The sequence below is a fragment of the Grampus griseus genome (genome assembly GCF_964374135.1).
Source record: "Grampus griseus genome assembly, chromosome: 1".
Lineage (NCBI taxonomy): Eukaryota > Metazoa > Chordata > Mammalia > Artiodactyla > Delphinidae > Grampus > Grampus griseus.
This window is the reverse complement of record NC_139017.1, coordinates 32940931-32961358: the sequence shown is the minus strand read 5'-3', so window position 1 is coordinate 32961358 and position 20428 is coordinate 32940931. Positions and strand designations below refer to the sequence as shown.

At 34.6% G+C, this 20428-nt stretch overlaps 1 protein-coding gene across 2 annotated transcripts in view; it reads right to left on the bottom strand.

The window, feature by feature from the left end:
• The window catches only part of XPR1 (xenotropic and polytropic retrovirus receptor 1), a 203362-nt gene that overhangs the window by 8951 nt on the left and 173983 nt on the right, over window positions 1–20428 (bottom strand). For both annotated transcript variants that reach the window (XM_082658471.1, XM_082658472.1), the window contains 2 exons: window positions 4047–4213; window positions 748–887 (listed from right to left, as the gene is read on the bottom strand). In XM_082658471.1, coding sequence (XP_082514597.1) covers window positions 748–887; window positions 4047–4213 — 307 coding nt within the window. The remainder of the gene's footprint in view (window positions 1–747; window positions 888–4046; window positions 4214–20428) is intronic.

Below are 20428 nucleotides of genomic sequence, written 5' to 3'. Positions count from 1 at the left end.
GTCTAACTTCTTTTGCTTAATATTTTGCTCTGTGAGATTCATTCATGTTGTTATTTAGTCTTTTGTTCTCATTATTGGATAGACTTGCATGTGTGAAAATACCACAATTTATCTATCCACTCTATATTGCTGGGCACTTGGGTAGTCTCCATTTTGGTCTGCTATAAATAGTATTATTGTGAACATTCTTGTATGTGGGTCTTGGTAGCCTTAGGTTAGCACTCCTGTTTACTATATACCCAGGTGTTCATGCACAGCTTTGGTAGATACTGACGAAGAGTTTTCCAAAGTGGCTGTTGTACTAGTTTCCTCCTACCTGCAGTGTATGAGAATTCCAATTGTTCCCATTGTTCTACATCCTCATTAATACTTAGTGTGTCTGTATTTTTCATTTTAGCCCTCAGAGGTGAGTAGCTATATCTCAAATGTAGGTTTAATTTGTATTTCCCTGGTGACTAAGCATGTTAAGAACCTTTTCGTATGTTCATTAGCCATTTGGATGTTCAAATGGAGCCCAGTTCTAAAAAAGCTTCTAAGTCATCATCAGCAGTTACTTTAACTTTGTAAGAATTAATCTCTTAGTCCTTCAACCAGGATTTTCCAATTCTGAGGCTGATGAAAAGTTTGAGAAAAGTTGGAAAATTTAAGCTTTTCAAGTATAAGTTTTAATAAATTCTGATTTATAAGCATTGAGCAACTTTTTAGGTAAAAAAGAATCTTTGATAAACTTTTCAGTAGTTTGCTTACCGGAAAACCTCAAGGGGAGCAAAGACAGTAGCAATGATGTCCCTAGAATGAGGCAACAAAGTCATGGAGGTAATTGAGATTTGGATAGTCCAAGCAAAGCGCAGGATCACATCCTCTATGATGGCACAGTAATAATAGGCCTGAGGAATAATAAGCAAATTGAGTACACTTACCATCACGTTTCTTACAAATAAGCACACTTAGCACAGTAACAAGAGTCACATATCCTACTGACAAGCACAGGTTAAAGAGTTTTATATTTTAGAAAGATTTCACCAATTTAGTTTTTTTTCCTTAAATGGTACAATATTTAAAATGAATTTATAAATATTGTTTTACTGAATTTCAGTAATCATTTAACAAATAAACTTCATTCCCATATTGTATACCAGGCTCTCTTCTAGACCCCAGAAATACAAACCAGATGAAATCCTTGATCTGACTGAAATTATACTCTAATGTGTATGTGATACACTAATGACTCAACAGTTAATATTAGAAAATATTAGCAGATTTATTAACTCTGTTATTTGCACTTTTATTCTCAAATTGCCTTACCCTCCATCTGAAAAAATTTTGCCTTGCTTTTTGATGTCAGTAAATAAAATTAAGCTTGGATTTCACATACATAGTTAAATTTAAGGAATGTTCCATTTTCACATGAGGAAGACAGCACTCAACTAATCTTTCCAGGTACTAGTATCCAGTATTTGAGAGTCCACGCTTACCTACACAAGTCTTAAGTAAACAAACTGCCAATAGACCAGAACTGTAATTCACGGATTTTCTCACTATTAATCTCTGGATATCTAGCTCTTTAAAAATATGTTTTTAAAGGTTATGACATCTTATGGGAAATAGAACTGATATGTATTAAGCCATAGCACTTATTTTATTTTAAAAAATTTAACAAAGGAATACTAGTCATGTCAGAAGCCTATTAAACAAAAGAAATAGCAGTCCCCTTCTTGTCCCATTCTCTAGAGACAAACATTTTCAAAATTTGTAGCTATTTCTTCTATTATTTATCTTCCACATTTCTAAATAATGTGTGTATATTGCTATATCTTGATTAATCAATTTTAGACATTATCCACTGCTTACTATGATGAACTTTATGAAGATTTTTAACACATTAACATATCTCCCTCTTCCCTCCCCCATCCATCCAATAGAGCGATAATGTAATTTTTGGATAAATCCACATGCAGTGAACTCATTATTAGGCCTCTCAGTGAAGAGCTACAATTTCATGTGTCTTTAAGAGCCAGTCAAGTGGATCCACATTTCACTGATGTGGGAGCTGATGTTACCAAAAATTGAAGGTCTTTTGGGAGGAATACACTTAACTTGAGGTCAAGAGACACAGAAAAGTTAAGTTTTAATATGGAGATAACAAAAATGCTTCCTGGACCTGGGTATGGTGCTCAATAGTATGCGTTGTTAATGCCGAGGAACTGATTTTAAGGTACATATAGCTGTGTTAATTTTTAAATGAAGTACCACTGGACTCAGCAAATAGCTTCTTCCTTTTTTAAGAAGAATAAATTTTATTCCAGTATTTGCCTTTTTAATATTGAAAGGGGTATGGTGATCCCCTAGAACATTTTTCTTATACATTTGCAAAGCATAATGTACAAAAGCATATACTTTATTTTCTAGGGTCATGAAAATATATAATAACAAAAAAACTGATTCTATTAACTAGTTTTATTACATAGAAATCAAAAAGTTAGAACTATTTAAACGGAGGAACGAATATTTATATAAAGATATAAACAGTTCATCAAAGCAACCATTATAACAAGAAATAAATGTATTATCTCTCTCAGTAAGGCAAGAACAGTTCAAAGAGCAATAAGGCACATACACTTGGTGAACACAAAAGGCCATCTTTACTTGAATGCATGTCTGCTGTCTGACTTGTGCTTACTATTACTTTTTTTGATTTTCTTTTCAAATGAGACTTATAAAGATATATCTAGTATCTTGGTCATACATTCTAAATTTGCACATTGGGATTGCTACAGCTTATGTTAAAAAAAAATCACTGTCAGTAAACATCTCCTTTTCTGCCTTCATTTGTTTATACAAAGTTACCCTAATATACTATTCTTCGTATTCACTCTCCTATCATTTATTTTTAATCCTCACACTTGAAAACAGCCTTCCCTAATCACCAATTAAATACTACACATTCACGCATTTTCAAAGTGCAATTCTGAGGTACTGGTGACATTCTGACACAGTATAAAGTATTAGTGACCCAATTTATAATCTCCTCCACATCACAGAATTTTAGGACTGGGAAAGGATCAAGAGATAATCTACTATAACACCCTACCTTATAGAAAAGAATACACCGTAGTCTGGTTGCCTGAAATTATACAGCTAGTTAGTGAGAGAGCTGGGATTAGAATTCACTTATAAGGATTCCCAGTTCATTGTTTAATTTCTTTCAATATCTGAGTAAAGATACTCTTGGCCTTTTGACTTTTTAACTCAGCCTCTCTCATCCTTTTATTCATATATATATAAATAAGATGCTAAAATAATTCCCACATAATTATCCATATATTTTTGGATTAAATTGGAACTTTAGGAAAATTGATTGAAATAAATGAAAGGAGAAGCCTTCTTGATGCACCCAAGCAAAGTCAGGCACTCCCCTTTCCTTCGTGCTTTCATAGCGCTGCTCATTCAGTCCACAAACATTAAGTCCCTGTATGCCAGGGACTATGCTGGATAGTGAGGGATATAGATACCTAAACAGGTAATTAAAATACAGTGTGACGACTACCACAACAGAAAGTTGTATAGGGTAAAATGGGGTTAGTACGAATGGCTAATTATGCTTGGAGAAATAAGTAAGGCTTCTTAGAGAAAGTAAAAACTGACTTAAAAAGAAGGAGCAAGAGTTTGCAAGGTAAACAAAGGGGAAAGAGGGCATTTGAGACGGAGGGAATTGCATGGTCAAAATAAATCATAAATGACAGTAAGTTATTTATTCCTCTATTCTAGTCTTTATCACATTGTATTGCAATCTGTTTACTTATCTGTTTAGAATATAGATTAAGGCCTCCTTGAGAACCACAATTTTACTTTGTTTTTATTTCCTATAGCGTCTAGCATATAGTAAACATCTGATACATTTTTGCTGACTGAATGGATTAGTACTTTTTGGTAAGTATTTTCTCTAATTATATTAGGTTGGGATTGGGTATATATTGTAATAGGTACACCTGAGTTGTTGTTTTGTTTTTCTTTTTTAAATAAACCCAAGGACTCTTTGTACATACTTTTTGGGGGTATACAATCTCTTCCCGGAGGAAAGTGTTTTCTCCTGCATTCTTATCAAAAAGACCCCAGTCCATCTTCAGATCCCAGATGAGGGTGTAACAGGAACTGATGATACAAAAGACGATCCACAGGTAAAAGAACACTACGGTATCTGAGTGACCTCGTTCTGAAGAAAGAAAAGGGAAAGAGAAAATTACTAGATTCAGGTAAAACTCTTCATTAAATAAAACTAATTTAAAAACAGATTCTTTCTCCAGCTCCATAAAGGAAATAAGATTTTAAAAGAAATCTCCTTAGTAGGATCATTGTCTAACAAAAGTTAAATAATAAATCTGATTCTTCTGAAGTTCAAATAGTTATCAAACATTCATCAAATACACAAAATTTGTACAAATGTGCATTTAGAGTTTAGAGGCTTTATGGTGAAAACATAAAATTTCAAATAACTGCAATGGAGGTTTTGAATATTACAAAAGTTGTCATTTTAGTTTTTGCCATCAGGTGGCAGCTTAGGGTCAAAGATGAAAAAAATTTATGAAACACCAGTAACAAGGAATGTGCTGCATTTGCTTTAAGAAATTCTTGGATTGTTTTTACTTTAGAACAACATTTCCTTCATATATGTAGATCTTAATACTTATTGTGAAAGCAATCGGATAATTTTAATTCTAGGTAAAATGCCAGAAAGCAACAGATTGATGACGAATGTATCCTTAAGAACATATATGAAAGCAAACTTCTCTCAAATCACAAAGCAAAGAATGATATGTTTGCTTCTTTTGGATGTTATTTAATGATGCAAAGGCTTAATGTGACTTTATGCTGGGAACACTATAATGTAACTTTGGGTTTTATGCTGAGAACACTATAAAGTGCAATAAATCAGAATAATAATAATAATTTGCAAAGGTAGTTACACAACCTAGTCTTTTTCACTCTCCAGTGCTCTGTATATTCTCTATGAAACTTTTCTTTGACAAGTTTGAAAGTCATCGTGATGTTCTTTGTATTCTCTGGTTGTAGGATATAGGTATATAACTACTACTAATATGGTCCTCAATCATCAGGGAAAAAAGGTGTCATCTAATTCAAAAAAAGTTTAAATTGTGGTTAGTTTCCCAAAGGCTTAGAAAGTAAAGGATGTATCATGCATTATCCATAATCCTTCCTATTAAAATAAACAAGTGCTGGGAATTTCCTGGTGGTCCAGTGGTTAGAACTCGGTGCTTTCACTGCTGGGGCTTGGGTTCAATCTCTGGTCAGGGAACTAAGATCCTGCAAGCCATGCAGTGCGGCCAAACAAACAAAAAAACAAGTGCTTACTAATCATTTTTAGATAGTAAAATGTTAAGTACAGTATTATTCAAAGGCACCCTTTAGACATTTATAATCTAGTAAGTTGAAACAGCCATTTGTTATTGATGCTAAATTTGAGATCAAAATAAAATAAACAGGGGCTTCCCTGGTGGCGCAGTGGTTGAGAGTCCGCCTGCCGATGCAGGGGACATGGGTTTGTGTCCCGGTCCGGGAGGATCCCACATGCCGCAGAGCACCTAGGCCCGTGAGCCATGGCCGCTGAGCCTGCGCGTCTGGAGCCTGTGCTCCACAACGGGAGAGGCCACAACAGTGAGAGGCCCGCGTACCGCAAAAAAAAAAAAACAAAAAAACCCAAAAGACTATGAGAATATCAAGAAGAATGGGACTGTTTCCAGCAGTAGGAAATAAGAGGAAGTAGCATTTGAGTTATTTCTAGAAGGATAAATAGTGTTGTAAAAGTCAGGCAGATGAGGCAAGGCTATTCAAGGCTAAAAGAAGATAATGAAAAGCCATGAGGGTGGGAAACTGCAAGGTATTTTTGAGAAGTTGCAAGTAATCTAAGTCTAGTGTGGGTGAAACACAGAGGATGTGAGGGAGTGGGTATGATTTGAAATGAAGCTGGAAAAGACATTTTGGGTCTGACTGTGGAATGCCTTCTTGGGCCTTAGGATTAGATCTGTATTTCAGAAAAATAATGGGTTGGCAGGTTGCTTTCATCAGAATTACTTAGTTGGTTAAAAAAATACAGATATCTCTGAGCTCCAGTGTTGTGTTAGCATCAGTCTGTACCAGCTTTATGAATCAATTGTCAAATTTTCAAAAACTTTGCAAACTGGTTGTTAAACATAGTCATTATTAAAAATTAAATTACATAAACTTATAATTAGCTATATTAAAAACAAAGGTAATGAAAACTCAAATTCATCACTTCCTAATTACTTTACTAAATTTTGATATTATTCTTTTAGGTTATATATGTTTATTTTATCTATATAATGGAAATACTATACATCTTTTTCCAACATTCCATGTTAATCATCTTAGTAGCTTGAAATTGGCTATGGTAGCAGTCCGTATTTACACCATGGAAATCAGCAAACACTGAAAATCAGTGCTCCCATCCCCACCCGAGAGCTAGTTTTTAAATATATACCAGCACACCACTGTTCACCTTCTCCTGGAAAGTCAGTGGTAGGGAACAGAAACAAAAGTTTTAAAAATGGTCCACAATTGATTCTAATGAACAGTCAAGCTTGGATATAAACACATTTTCAGGTTTAAACTATTTTCACAAAATCTTTTCTTCATCAAGAGCAAATTGGGTTAATATTTATTCTATAACATTGTGCTATATGAATTATCATTTAAAAGGTCTAACAAAATATTTACTTATTATCTAGGTTTAGTTGGATGTGTTCTAACATACCTGTTCACTTCATTCTATACACAGATATAGAATCTAGCCGAGTTGTATTGTTCAATAATTACCATCATGGTTGCATTCAAAAGAATTCCATAACTCATCTACTAAGGTTTGCAAAGAATAAAGCAAATTTAGCAACAAAATAAAATTCACTCTTGTCGTATTTTCAAAACAAGATCAACACAGAGATAAAGACCTAAAAGGAACTGATAATGAAACTAAAAGTAATTTTGTTATTTCTTCTAGATTTTAGAACAAGTTGTATCCTCAGAATATAATTCTTAAAATGGGACAATGGGCTATGGGGCTTCCCTGGTGGCACAGTGGTTGAGAGTCCGCCTGCCTATGCAGGGGACACGGGTTCGTGCCCCGGTCCGGGAAGATCCCACATGCCGCGGAGCGGCTGGGCCCGTGAGCCATGGCCGCTGAGCCTGCGCGTCCGGAGCCTGTGCTCCGCAACGGGAGAGGCCACAACAGTGAGAGGGCCGCGTACCGCAAAAAAAAAAAAAGAAGGACAATGGGCTAAACTGCCTTCCTCTAAGCCCATATCATTTCTATGAAATTGCTATGAAACATATACAAGGACTTATTGACTTAAAAAAATACACTTTAACAGAATATTTTATAATAAGTAATTTTTATCTTATGAACTTCTTCAAACAATGATTTGAAGAAATCAAATATTTCGTCTACATATGCTACATTTTGGTCTTTTTAAATTACTACCCTACGTGATCATTTCCATCTCCCAAATGAGGAGTGCTTCTCCCTGAAATCATCTGCCTTCATTGGTATTCAGAGGTTGTACCGGGAAGATATTATCACTTTAGGCAAGCAATTACATCTAATTCTCTGTTGGCTAACTCTGGTAGCCCACTTTAGTAATGTTCAGAATCACAGAAAATCAAGTCATTGGTATTCCACACTAAGTTTCTATTACACACCGGCCATGTTAGAAGCATAATTAATACCAGACAAATGTATGGTAATTGGTATCTAGTGAATCTAAAACAAATAAAATAAGCTTACTAGAGTTTTGTACCCATTAACCATCATAGGAAGGATAAAGCAAAATAATATGTTGGGAAAAGTGCTGAGAGAGAAATCAGAAAAATTACATATGGACATCATTGTGAGTCATATTTCAGGAAGGATACTTTAAATATGAAAAAGTGGCACTGTGTAAAAACAAAGTGAACAGTTTTCTTTCAACCAAAACCTTTCTACTCTGGTAAGAGCTTACCAGGTTTTAATCTGAAATTAAATAAGGAAACAAATAAAATAGACTGGGGACACTGTTTTCAAAGCTCAAACCTATATAGGTAAGCAGAGTTATGAGTGAGTTTGGCTATCAGTTTATCCTAGGACAGGCAAGACAGACATTATATTCCCATTTTACAGTTAAGGAAGCTGAAGTTCAGCGAGACAGTCAGTAAGTGGAAAGATAACTGTATCGGAAGTCACAAGATCTGGGTTTGAATCCAGACTCTGCCTCTTTCCAACTCTGTGACTATAGAAAATTCATAATCTTCAAATGATTGAGACAAAAATGGAAATCATTAGGCCTAAGGATAAATGAGGAAACTAGTAATAGGAATCTTTAACCAAGGAACTTTTTTTGTACTAGACAGCACTGTTTCTCTAAGTCCAACTCAACTTGAAATAATAGTTCCACAAAACTATTAAGTAACATTAAAAATATTTCTAAGGTATGTGGAAAACAGAATTTAAAAAGTATACACATATTATTATTTCAGACTGTATATAACTTTATGTTTATAGAAATACAGAGGTAGCTATCCCTGATGAGGAAAGTAAGATTATTAAAGGGATTCATTTTAACTTTATGTATTTATGTATTATTTGAATTTTGTTTTTATAGCCATATATACATATCCATGTTTTATTTGTATAATTAAACTAAAAGAAAAAGGAAGAAAGTGGGCTAAAGAAAACAGTTACCATCAGGGTGATGATATTTTATAAATGATTTAAACAAGAGTTTAATGCTGCTATATTGTTTTTATAATAAAAAAGTACACAGGAATTCATTTATTCATTCAACAAATGCTTACTGAGTGTCTACTACTATAAGCTGTGTTATTTATTATATAGCTATAATACTTAAGATCAGCTGCAAAGAAAAATCTGTTTACTTCTACATTCAACAAACATATGCTGAATGTCTACCAGGTAACCAGGTATATTTTAGAGAACAGAAAGGTACTGAAGAACTATTAAGGACTAAGTGTGAAAGAGGAGACATGTAAAATAAACAAAAGCACAATGTGAAAGTGCAACTGTGGAACTGTGCATACAGGAGGAATCAATAGGTTAGGCTTTCAGGACGGGAACAGCCAGGAAAGGCTTCCTGGAGGGGGTGCTACTTGAGCTGAGCCTTGAAAGTTAACAGTCTTGAGTTAACCAGGTTTGTGAGGCAGAGAGAGCCATATCAAAGAATAGAAACCATTCATTCAACAAATGAACACCTACTTACTATATGCCAGATATTATTCTAGATACCAGGCACACAGTAGTGAATCTTATTCACCAATGGGCAAATTTCCTACCCTAATGAAGCTTACTACTTTAGTTGGGGTAAACAATTATCAGATATACAAGTAAACAAGACAATTTCAGACAGTGAAAAGTGCCAAGAAGGAAACAGAACATGGGGACTTCTCTGGTGGCGCAGTGGTTAAGAATTCACCTGCCAATGCAGGGGACATGGGTTCGAGCCCTGGTCTGGGAAGATCCCACATGCCACGGAGCAGCTAAGCCTGTGCACCACAACTACTGAGCCTGCGCTCTAGAGCCTGCGAGCCACAACTACTGAACCCGTGTGCCACAACTACTAAAGCCTGCATGCCTGTAGCCTGTGCTCTGCAACAAGAGAAGACACCGCACACTGCAATGAAGAGTAGCCCCTGCTTGCCACAACTAGAGAAAGCATGCAAGCAGCAACAAAGACCCAGTGCAGCCAAAAATAAATAAATAAATTACAAAAAGAAAAGAAAACAGAACATGGTGACATGATTGAGACTGGCAGAATTCCTTTAGATAGTGTTCAGGCAGAGAAGGTCTCTAAGTTGATATCTGAGTAATGAGAAGAAGCCAGCTACATGAAAAGCTGGAGGAAGACTTACATATATAATATTACATTTTCTAGTAATCATAATTTAAAAGGTAAAAAGAAACAGGTAAAATTAATTTTAATAATATATTTTGTTAATCTAATATATCTAAAATGTTATTTTAATGTATAATTAATGTATAGAATAAATTATTATATAAAGTCATTGTGGCTATTAGAATAGAGACAATGAGGAAAGGCAGAGTACTGTTTTGAGATACAGGAATGAGAAAAGGAAAGAGATTAGACCAGGTGGCTTACTGAGACAAGGAAAGCCTTTTTAGGGTGAGAGACTGTTGAACGTATATATAGGTTGAAGGGAAGGGGCCAGTAGTGACGAAGAGATTGAAGATTTAGGAACGAAAAGGGGTGACTGCCAGAGCAAGATCCTGAAAGAGACAGGAGGAAATGAGGTCAGAGCACTAAGGTGGGAAACCTTGTTCCAAAGTCTGGGAAAAGTATGGTGAGAATGGATTTGGGTTAAATAAGTATGTATATAGGCAGAAGATAGCTGAAGGAAAATGGCTCCTGATAGGTTCAAGTTTTTCAGGGTACAGGAGACAAAGGTAGTCTGTAAAAGTAAAGAGGGAAAGACTGAGTTGGAGGTTTCGAGAAAAGCAATGAGAGTTATCATGAAAACCCTTTTCAAGTTAATACCCTTTTCTGAGATGACAAAAATTTAATAATAAAAGTTAGCAAAGGACAAATTAACATGTGTAAGTTTAGAAAGAGGGTAATATCTCCTTCCTATGATTTTTTTTAATAAAACATTTTGTTTGTGCTTATACTATCTTTTACTATGATATAAACATACTTTTTCTCTCTTTCCTATAAAACTGTACCCTATCTAGCATTTTAAAAAGAATTTAATTTTACAATGGAGTAAACTGTATATGTGTTTGTATTTTCTATTAAATTGTAATGTCTTTAAGGGAAAGATCTCATGCCAGCATTTTTCCAAGGCCTATGTACTCCACTCCACACAGCGGGAACTCAATTAATTTTTGCCAAATTGAATTGAGGGCAAGTGCTGTGTTTTACTCATTTTTAAACTTTCTCTACAATGCCTTACATTCCAACAAATACTTGGGGAAGGCAACATGGTTTCTGGCAGCCTACACATACAATGTGTCCCTAAAAACTTGTATATAGCTGAATATGAAAAAGACAAGTAACAGATGTACATGTTATATGAGGATTTTGTTTCCTGAGAACTAAAAATAAGAAAATAAAACCCCTTATTATATCTTCCTTGTCTTTTAGACATAATATTTAATGACATTATTCCCAACATCTTACAGACATTTTTCGTTTTTACTCTTTACAACAGAACACAGGATAATCTCTTCAAATCGAATGAGTGTTGGCAATGACGTTTAAACGTCGCTGCTTTCAGTATGCCTAATGATTTCCATCTTTGCTTTAATGGTATTAAATTCGAGACATTTCTTTTCAATAATGAAGTGTACTATCACATATAATTCCCACTCATTTTAATAAAAATGTACAAAACAGAACAAAATCTTCAAATAATCACACAAATACACTAGTATTTGTGACAAAGAAGGTGATGCTGCCAAAGCTGTTAGTTGGCAGCTAGTGCTACCATGTGAAAGCAGGAAACATTCTGAATCCAAAGGGTAACTAAGGTGTGTGTGACTATCTGCAAAGTCTTATAACATAATACCCAAAATGTCCAGCTTTCAACTGAAAATCACTAATCATACCAAGAACCAGGAAGATCTCAAACTCAGTGAAAACAGTCCATCAGTAGACGCCAAAAATGAGATGAGAGCTGCTGGAATTATTTGATGAAAATGCTTTTATGAACAATTATGAAATGCTTGAAACAATGAAAAAATAGGAAGTCTCAGCAAAGAAATAGAAGACATAAAGAAAAACCACATGGAAATATTAGAACTGAAAAATACAATAACGAAAATAAAAAACTCAGTGAATGATGTTAACAGCAGAATAGAGAAGACAGAGGAAATAGTCTGCAAACTGGAAAACAGAATAGAAACTAACAAAGCTGAACAGTGGAATGAAAATATATTTAAAAAAAGAAAAAGAAGAAGAAAGAAAAGAAAAGAGATTCAGGGACCTGTGGAACCATAAAAATGTTCGAACATTTGTGTCATCAGAGCCCAGAAGGAAAGAATAGGGAGGGGCTGAAAAAGTACTTAAAGAAATAATGGTTGACAACTCCTCAAATTTGATAAGAGACATAAACATACAGATTCAAGAAGTTGAGCAAACCTCAAATAAAATAAATCTAAAGCCAAAACACATTAAAATTAAACTTCTCAGGCTTCCCTGGTGGCGCAGTGGTTGAGAGTCCACCTGCCAATGCAGGGGACACCGGTTCGTGCCCCGGTCCGGGAAGATCCCACATGCCACGGAGCGGCTGGGCCCGTGAGCCATGGCCGCTGAGCCTGCGTGTCCGGAGCCTGTGCTCCACAATGGGAGAGGCCACAACAGTGAGAGGCCCGCGTACCGCAAAAAAAAAATAATAAACTTCTCAAAACTAAAGACAAAGATAAAAACCTGGAAAGCAGTCAAGAAAAACCCAATACTTTAACGGCCAGGGTTAAAACAATATGATTGACAGTGGATTTCTCATCAGAAATCTTCTGGAGGCCAGAAGAAAGTAGCATGAAATTTATCAAGAGCTGGAAAAAAAAGAACTATAAACTCAGATTTTTATACTCAATGTATACAAATTTTTATACTCAATATCCTTCAGGAAAGGAAGGGAAAATCAAGACATTCTCAGATAAATGAAAACTAACAGAATATATTAGCAGATCTACCCTGAAAGAATTGTTGAATTCTCTAAACAGAAAGAAAATAATAAAAGAAGGAACCTTAGAACTTCAAGAAGGAAGAAAGAACCAAGTAAGCAAAAATATGGGTAAATATGATAGGCTGTACTTTTCCTCTTGAGTTTTCCAAAGTATGCTTGACAGCTGAAGCAAAAATTATAACACTGTCTGATATGGTGCTAAATGTATGGAGGAAATATTTAAGACCATTACATTATAAATGGGGGAGGGTAAAGAGATGTAAAGGGAGGTAAGGTTTCTATAAGTCACTCAAAATGGTAAAATGATGACACTAGGACACTGTGATAAGTTATGTATATACAATGTAATACTGAGAACTATTAAAAAACCTATACAAAGAGAGACACTCAAAAATGTTATAGATAAATCAAAATGGAATTTAAAAATATTCAAGTAAATACAGAGAAATAAAAAGCAGAGAGAGCAGAAAACCAAAAAAGAAAATGGCATACTTCATTTAAGTTCTAACACATCAATAATTACATTAAATGTCAATAGTGTAAATATATCACTTAAAAGAGATTGGCAGAGGGGATTAAAAACTATGACCCAATTACATCCTGTCTACAAGGACTCACTTCAAATATAATAATATAACTATGTTGAAGGTAAAAGTATGGAAAGATATGCATCATGTAAACAATAATCAAAGGAAAGCAGGGTGGCTATTTTACTATCAAATAAAGTAGATTTCAGAGCAAAGAAAATTAGTGTAAACAGACAGGGCCATTATATAAGTATATTAGAGTCAATCCACAAAGAAGATGTAGCAATCCTCAATGTGTCTACATCAAACAACCAGAGTAGCAAAATACATGAAGCAAAAGCTGATAAAATTGAAAAGAAAAATAGACAAATCCACAATTATAGAGATTTCAACTCTCCTTCTCAACAACTAATGGAACAAGTAGACAGAAAATAAGCAACAATATAGAATTCAACAGCATCATTAACTAATAGGATCTAATAAACACTCCACCCTACAACAGCAGAACATACATTCTTTTCAAGTGCCCAATGAACATATAGCAAGATAAGCCAAAAAAATCAATAACAGAAAAATCTTCAAACACTTGGAAACTAAACAACACACTACTAAATAATTCATGGATCAAAGACAAAGTCTCAAGGGAAATTTAAAGAATACACTGAACTAAATGAAAATGAAAATGTAACATATCAAAATTTGTGGAACTTGGCTAAAGCAGTGCTGAGAGGAAAATGCATAGCATTATACATATAATTATGCATACATTAGAAAAAGAGAAAAAATATCAAATAAATAGTCTAAGAACCCACCTCAAGAACCTAGAAAAAGAAAAGCAAAATAAATCCAAAGCAAGCAGAAGGAAGGAAGTAATCAAGATAAACACAGAAATCAATGAAATTGAAATGAAAAATGGAGGAAAAAGATCAATGAAACAAAAAGCCGATTCCTTGAAAAGATCAATAACTAAATAATAATAATTCTGGAATGGATAAAAGTATGTGTTTTTCCCTCCTCTCCTGCAAAAAGACACAATGTCATTTCTTTAACTAAATGGAATGCTACTGACCATAATTATTTTACAAAGAAATACAAGGATTCTAAAAGTTTTTGACACCGTTTCAAGTGCTTAGTTTATGAAGCTGTAAAAAAGCTTCAGGTACTACATTCATAAGGGTAGAAACTTTTTCTTAGTTAAACTGAAAAAAATTAAGCCACAGACACAAGCTAAAATTACAGTCAATTAAAAATGGAAATAAGATTGTGTAAGATTTAACACAGCAAGATCCTTTTTGACCCACCTCCTAGAGAAATGGAAATAAAAACTAAAATAAACAAATGGGATATAATGAAACTTAAAAGCTTTTGCACAGCAAAGAAAACCATAAACAAGACGAAAAGACAACCCTCAGAATGGGAGAAAACATTTGCAAATGAAGCAACTGACAAAGGACTAATCTCCAAAATTTACAAACAGCTCAATATCAAAAAAACAAACAACCCAATCCAAAAATGGGCAGAAGACCTAAATAGACATTTCTTCAAAGAAGATATACAGATTGCCAACAAACATATGAAAGAATGTTCAACATCACTTATCATTAGAGAAACGCAAATCAAAACTACAATGAGGTATCACCTCACTCCAGTCAGAATGGACATCATCAAAAGATCTACAAACAATAAATGCTGGAGAGGGTGTGGAGAAAAGGGAACCCTCTTGCACTGTTGGTAGGAATGTAAATTGATACAGCCACTATGGAGAACAGTATGGAGGTTCCTTAAAAAACTAAAAATAGAACTACCATAAGACCCAGCAATCCCACTACTGGGCATACACCCTGAGAAAACCATAATTCAAAAAGAGTCATGTACCACAATGTTCACTGCAGCTCTATTTACAATAGCCAGGACGTGGAAGCAACCTAAGTGTCCACTGACAGATGAATGGATAAAGAAGATGTGGCACATATATACAATGGAATATTATTCAGCCGTAAAAAGAAACAAAATTGAGTTATTTGTAGTGAGGATGGACCTAGAGTCTGTCATACAGAGTGAAGTAAGTCAGAAAGAGAAAAACAAACACAGTATGCTAACACATATATATGGAATCTTAAAAAAAGGTTATAAAGAACCTAGGGGCAGGACACGAATAAAGACACAGACGTAGAGAATGGACTTGAGGGAATGGGGAGGGGGAAGGGTAAGCTGGGACGAAGTGAGAGAGTGGCATGGACTTATATATAATACCAAATGTAAAATAGGCAGCTAGTGGGAAGAAGCCACATAGCACAGGAAGATCAGCTTAGTCCTTTGTGACCACCTAGAGTGGTGGGGTAGGGAGGGTGGGAGGGAGACACAAGAGTGAGGAGATATGGGGATATATGTATATGTATAGCTGATTCACTTTGTTATAAAGCAGAAACTAACACAACATTGTAAAGCAATTATAGTCCAATAAAGATGTTAAAAAGGAAAAAAAAATGAACTGTGAAATAGTTCAAAATTTACTTAAAACAAAGTAGATAAGAACTTCTACATCCCCCATGCCTATAGCCTACTGCTTAAATCAAAGAAAGTAAAAAAAAAAAATCAATTGATCTGGTTTTGTTCTTTAGAAAACCATGTTGTTGTTGTTTTTTTCCCCTTCCTGGCATCCTAACGTCTTCTAAGTAAGTGTTGTCAAACACAGTGTTGCCATACATTTGTGCATTGTGATCAATTGTAATTTGTTACTAATGTTGAAGTATTTATTTTATTTACTTAAAATAAGTCTATTAAAGAATATCAATATTAACAAAAACAAACAAAAAAGACTGTATAACATTTAAGTAGTCATAAGAGCAGTATACAGTAATAAGTTGAATAAAATATAGATAAAAAAATAAATGTTAGCAAAAAATGACAATATATATTCTACATTATGATCAATTAACAGATCTAAGAAGGAAGTGAGAGTATATATAATAGGAGGTATGCACAGAGAAAGATGGAATGCCAAAATCTCTTCCACCATTTTCCACACAACCTGCCAATACTCTAAACTAGTATAACACATCAGATCTAAAAAAGCCATCTGAAACAATTCTTAATCTCAGAATCCAAGACTGTGATGTCTTTTTATAGAAACCTCATTTGACGCATTTTCTTTCAAATTGGGTATCAGAAATAGAGTAAAAGTTAAATTATCCCAAACTTTACCAGGACTTCTGAAACATCTATTCAAATATTTAACCTAGGAAGCATCTCATCAATCACAGTATCAATTCACTTTGAGATTTAATTAAAAATAACAAAACGAAAAGACAACCCTCAGAATGGGAGGAAATATCTGCAAACAAAGCAACCAACAAGGGATTAATCTCCAAAATATACAAACAGCTCATGAAGCTCTGTATCAAAAAAACAAACAACCCAATCAAAAAATGGGTGGAAGATCTAAATAGATATTTCTCCAAAGAAGACATACAGATGGCAAAGAACGTGAAAAGATGTTCAACATCATGAATTATTAGAGAAATGCAAATCAAAACTACCATGAGGTATCACCTCCACCATCCAGAATGGCCATCATCAAAAAATCTACAAACAATAAATGCTAGAGAGGGTGTGAAGAAAAGGGAACCCTCCTACACTGTTGGTGGGAATGTAAACTGGTACAGCCACTATGGAGAACAGTATGGAGGTTCCTTAAAAAACCAAAAATAGACCTACCATATGATCCAGCAATCCCACTCCTGGTCATACATCGGAGAAAACCATAATTCAAAAAGATACATGCACTCCAATGTTCACTGCAGCACTATTTACAATAGCCAGGATATGGAAGCAACCTAAATGCCCATCGACAGAGGAATGGATAATGAAGATGTGGTACATATATACAATGGAATATCAGTCATAGAAAAGAATGAAATAATGTCATTTGCAGCAACATGGATGGACCTAGAGATTGTCATATTGAGTGAAGTAAGTCAGACAAAGACAATTATCATATGATATCGTTATATGTGGAATCTAAAAAAAGGGTACAAATGAACTTACCTACAAAACAGAAATAGAGTTACAGATGTAGAAAACAAACTTATGGTCTACTAATGTTTACTTAAGTGTGGCCAATGAATCACCTTTAGTAGAAGCACCATGAGGTGCATGTTAAAAATGTATAAATTTCTGGATCATCACCCTAATCCTAGTGAATCAGACTGAAGGTGGGCCCAATATTATGCATTTTAAAGTAATAATCCATGGTGATTCACACAAATACCGAAGTTTGAGGATCCCAGCATTACATCATGCTGCCTTGTTGGAAATAACTTTTTAAAGTAGAAAAAGGAATGGATTCAGAGACTGAGAATTATGGTTTTGCTACTTACTGCCATGTGACTCAGGGCAGGCAATTTAACCTTCCTGATATATTAAAATAATAATAACATCTACTTTCTCTTAGGGTTAATATCAGGTTCAAAATGAAATAATGTGTGCCAAGATGCTACATATTGACAAATAGCTCTATTAGAATAACAGAATATAAAGAGCTGAAGGAGCCTTAGAAAGACAGTCTAGGCCAACTCCATTTTAATTTTTTTTAATGAAAATAACTATTTTCCTGTTTATAAAAGAACTGTACATTCACCATAAAAAGTTCATAAAAGGGCAAACAAATTGAGAGCACTGGGCAATCATATTACCTATAAATGTTATTTTATTCATTTAAAATTTTAATATTCTTTTCATTTTATAATTATAATCAGAAGAATGCTAAATAATAGTGATGATTGCAGATATTCTCATGTTAGTCCAGATTTTAATGAGAATGTCTCTAACATTTCCCCTCTAGTCATGATTCTAGTGGTTAGTGTGGGATGCTGATCGATAGATTGTGTGTGTGTGTATACATATATGTGTATATATGTGTGTATATACTGATCCTATACGTATACATAGTACTTGCTATATTTAAGAAGTATCCTTAAAAAAAAAAAAAAGAAGTATCCTTATGTATATTTTTAATTAATGAATGTCTCTGGCCTCTATCTAGATGATCAGTCACATGGCTTTTCTCCTTCTGTCTAGTGATATGGTAAAATATTCCTAAATTATCTTAGTCGTGGTAACTCCAAAGCCCATGTTCTTTCTCTCAACATGAAACACTGCCATTCATTAAGATGGTGCTTTTAAAATTCTTACTGGCAGAGGATTTGATTAAATTGAGCAGAGAGATGGATCTGGCTTTCTAGGCAAAGACATTCCACTTTCTGCAACAGAAGGTTAAATGAAGGATAAATTATAAACATTGATTTCAAATATTAATTTTTTTTTAGTTGAGGAAGGAAACATAGTTAGTCATATATTCATAACTGAGAAGGAAGAGGAAGATTATACAACGGATCCTAGACTTTCAGTTCATCCTTCTTCAGTGATTCAGGGTTTTCTACACCAGCTATGAAACGTTGTGTAAGCTTCAATATTCCACTTTGGTGGATGTTCATTTCTTTTGAAAAGACTTCCTGGTAAAGTTAAAACAGCTGCAAGCAGTACAATTCTACTTTTAAAAGAAATATGCTCTAGGGTATTATTCAGAGGCAACCAAAAAGTATTTACAGAGAGCCCTGAGAATCCCACATGAGGAAACAAAGAAATGTAACACATCAATGTGATATTTAAGCAGTAGGTAGATGCTTTATTTTCCCTCCTATTAAGTAGCAGCACTATTTTTTTAATATGTGAAGAAAATACTGCTTTTAATATAAGAAAAATTTCACTCTAAACATTTCAATTAAAACCACATCTTATACCTCATTCAAAATACTACCAGCGAAACTAAGTATTGGCTTACTGGTCTTTGTTTCCATATTTTACTCGCTACATTCTAGGAAGCATGCTGGAATGTTTATTAACAATATATATTAAGGAAATAGCCAGCCAGCTTTAACAAATACCTAATTACCTCTGGTATTTCTCAGGAAGTGAATTTCATGACCCTAACAAAGAATAAAACTCTAAACAAATTATTCATGTCAATCCATTCTTCCATCACTTGCAACAATGTCAATATGTTAGTGTTTGTCTCCCTTCGATTCAAGAAAGACTTTCAATTTTCTTCCAGAGAGAAATTATTTATATAGTTGAGGTGACTCCACATTGCTCTTACTAATAAAAGCGTGTGACTGTTAATGTGAGATAGCTAGTTCCTGGCAATGTCTTTGGTTTTCCACGAATGTGGCCATTAGGACAAAGGGATCACAAAGTGGGCCTAACCATATAAAAGTACAGTCTAATTATTCTCTCTCAATGTACCTTTGTGCTTCCCCAAACACAAATTTATCTGGCACTTGTAGGGATAGCACACTACCCTATCTGATCTTCCTTTGTTTACTACGAGTTTAACATTTCACCTTTGGGAAGAGTTCAGGTCATTCTATAACATTAGAAGGCAGTATGGTAGAGAAAAATAATCACAAGACCTGGGTGTGAATTCTAGCATGGTCACCTACTTGCTACTTGACTTTGGAGCTATACTGTTTGTACTCAGATTCACAACCTACGTTCTTCCACTTCATAGCTGTACGACCGGCAAGTAACTTAACCTCTCTGTTTTGAATTTCCTCACCTAAAAAATGACGATCAAGTGATTACCTCCAACAAAGACTCTCCTTTTTATTTTGGACCATACAGAATTTATTCTGGCAAAGAGAAGCAGCCACATCCTAATTCTAGAGGTACTCGTAGTTGCAGTTCTAGAGATAACATTGGTGTCCAGCATTGGTAGTGTTGGGAATACAAGCTGTGATGTCTTCACTGCCTGTGGGAATTTCTGTAAGCTACTCAACATCCTTTAAATAAATCTTTCTTAAGATAACCAGAGGGTTTCTGGTGGTTGTGATATGAATCTTGGGCGTAGGGGGTTACTGGAAGGCAAAAACCCTGTAGTTTTAGAAACCATCTTGGAGACTGAGGACTTGGATTTCTCTCTCCTTTCCGAAAGTGTCATTTAGTACATGTGTATTTCCACAGCAAGTGAATAATGGAGAATAATAATGGCAAGACACAAAGTGTGGTAGCCATTCTCTACAATGGCATCCAATGTTCCTTGCCCCTTGGTATTCACATCTCTCCGTAATTCCCTCCCACATTATTCCAGGGTCAGTCTGTAGCACCCAGCAGAAGTG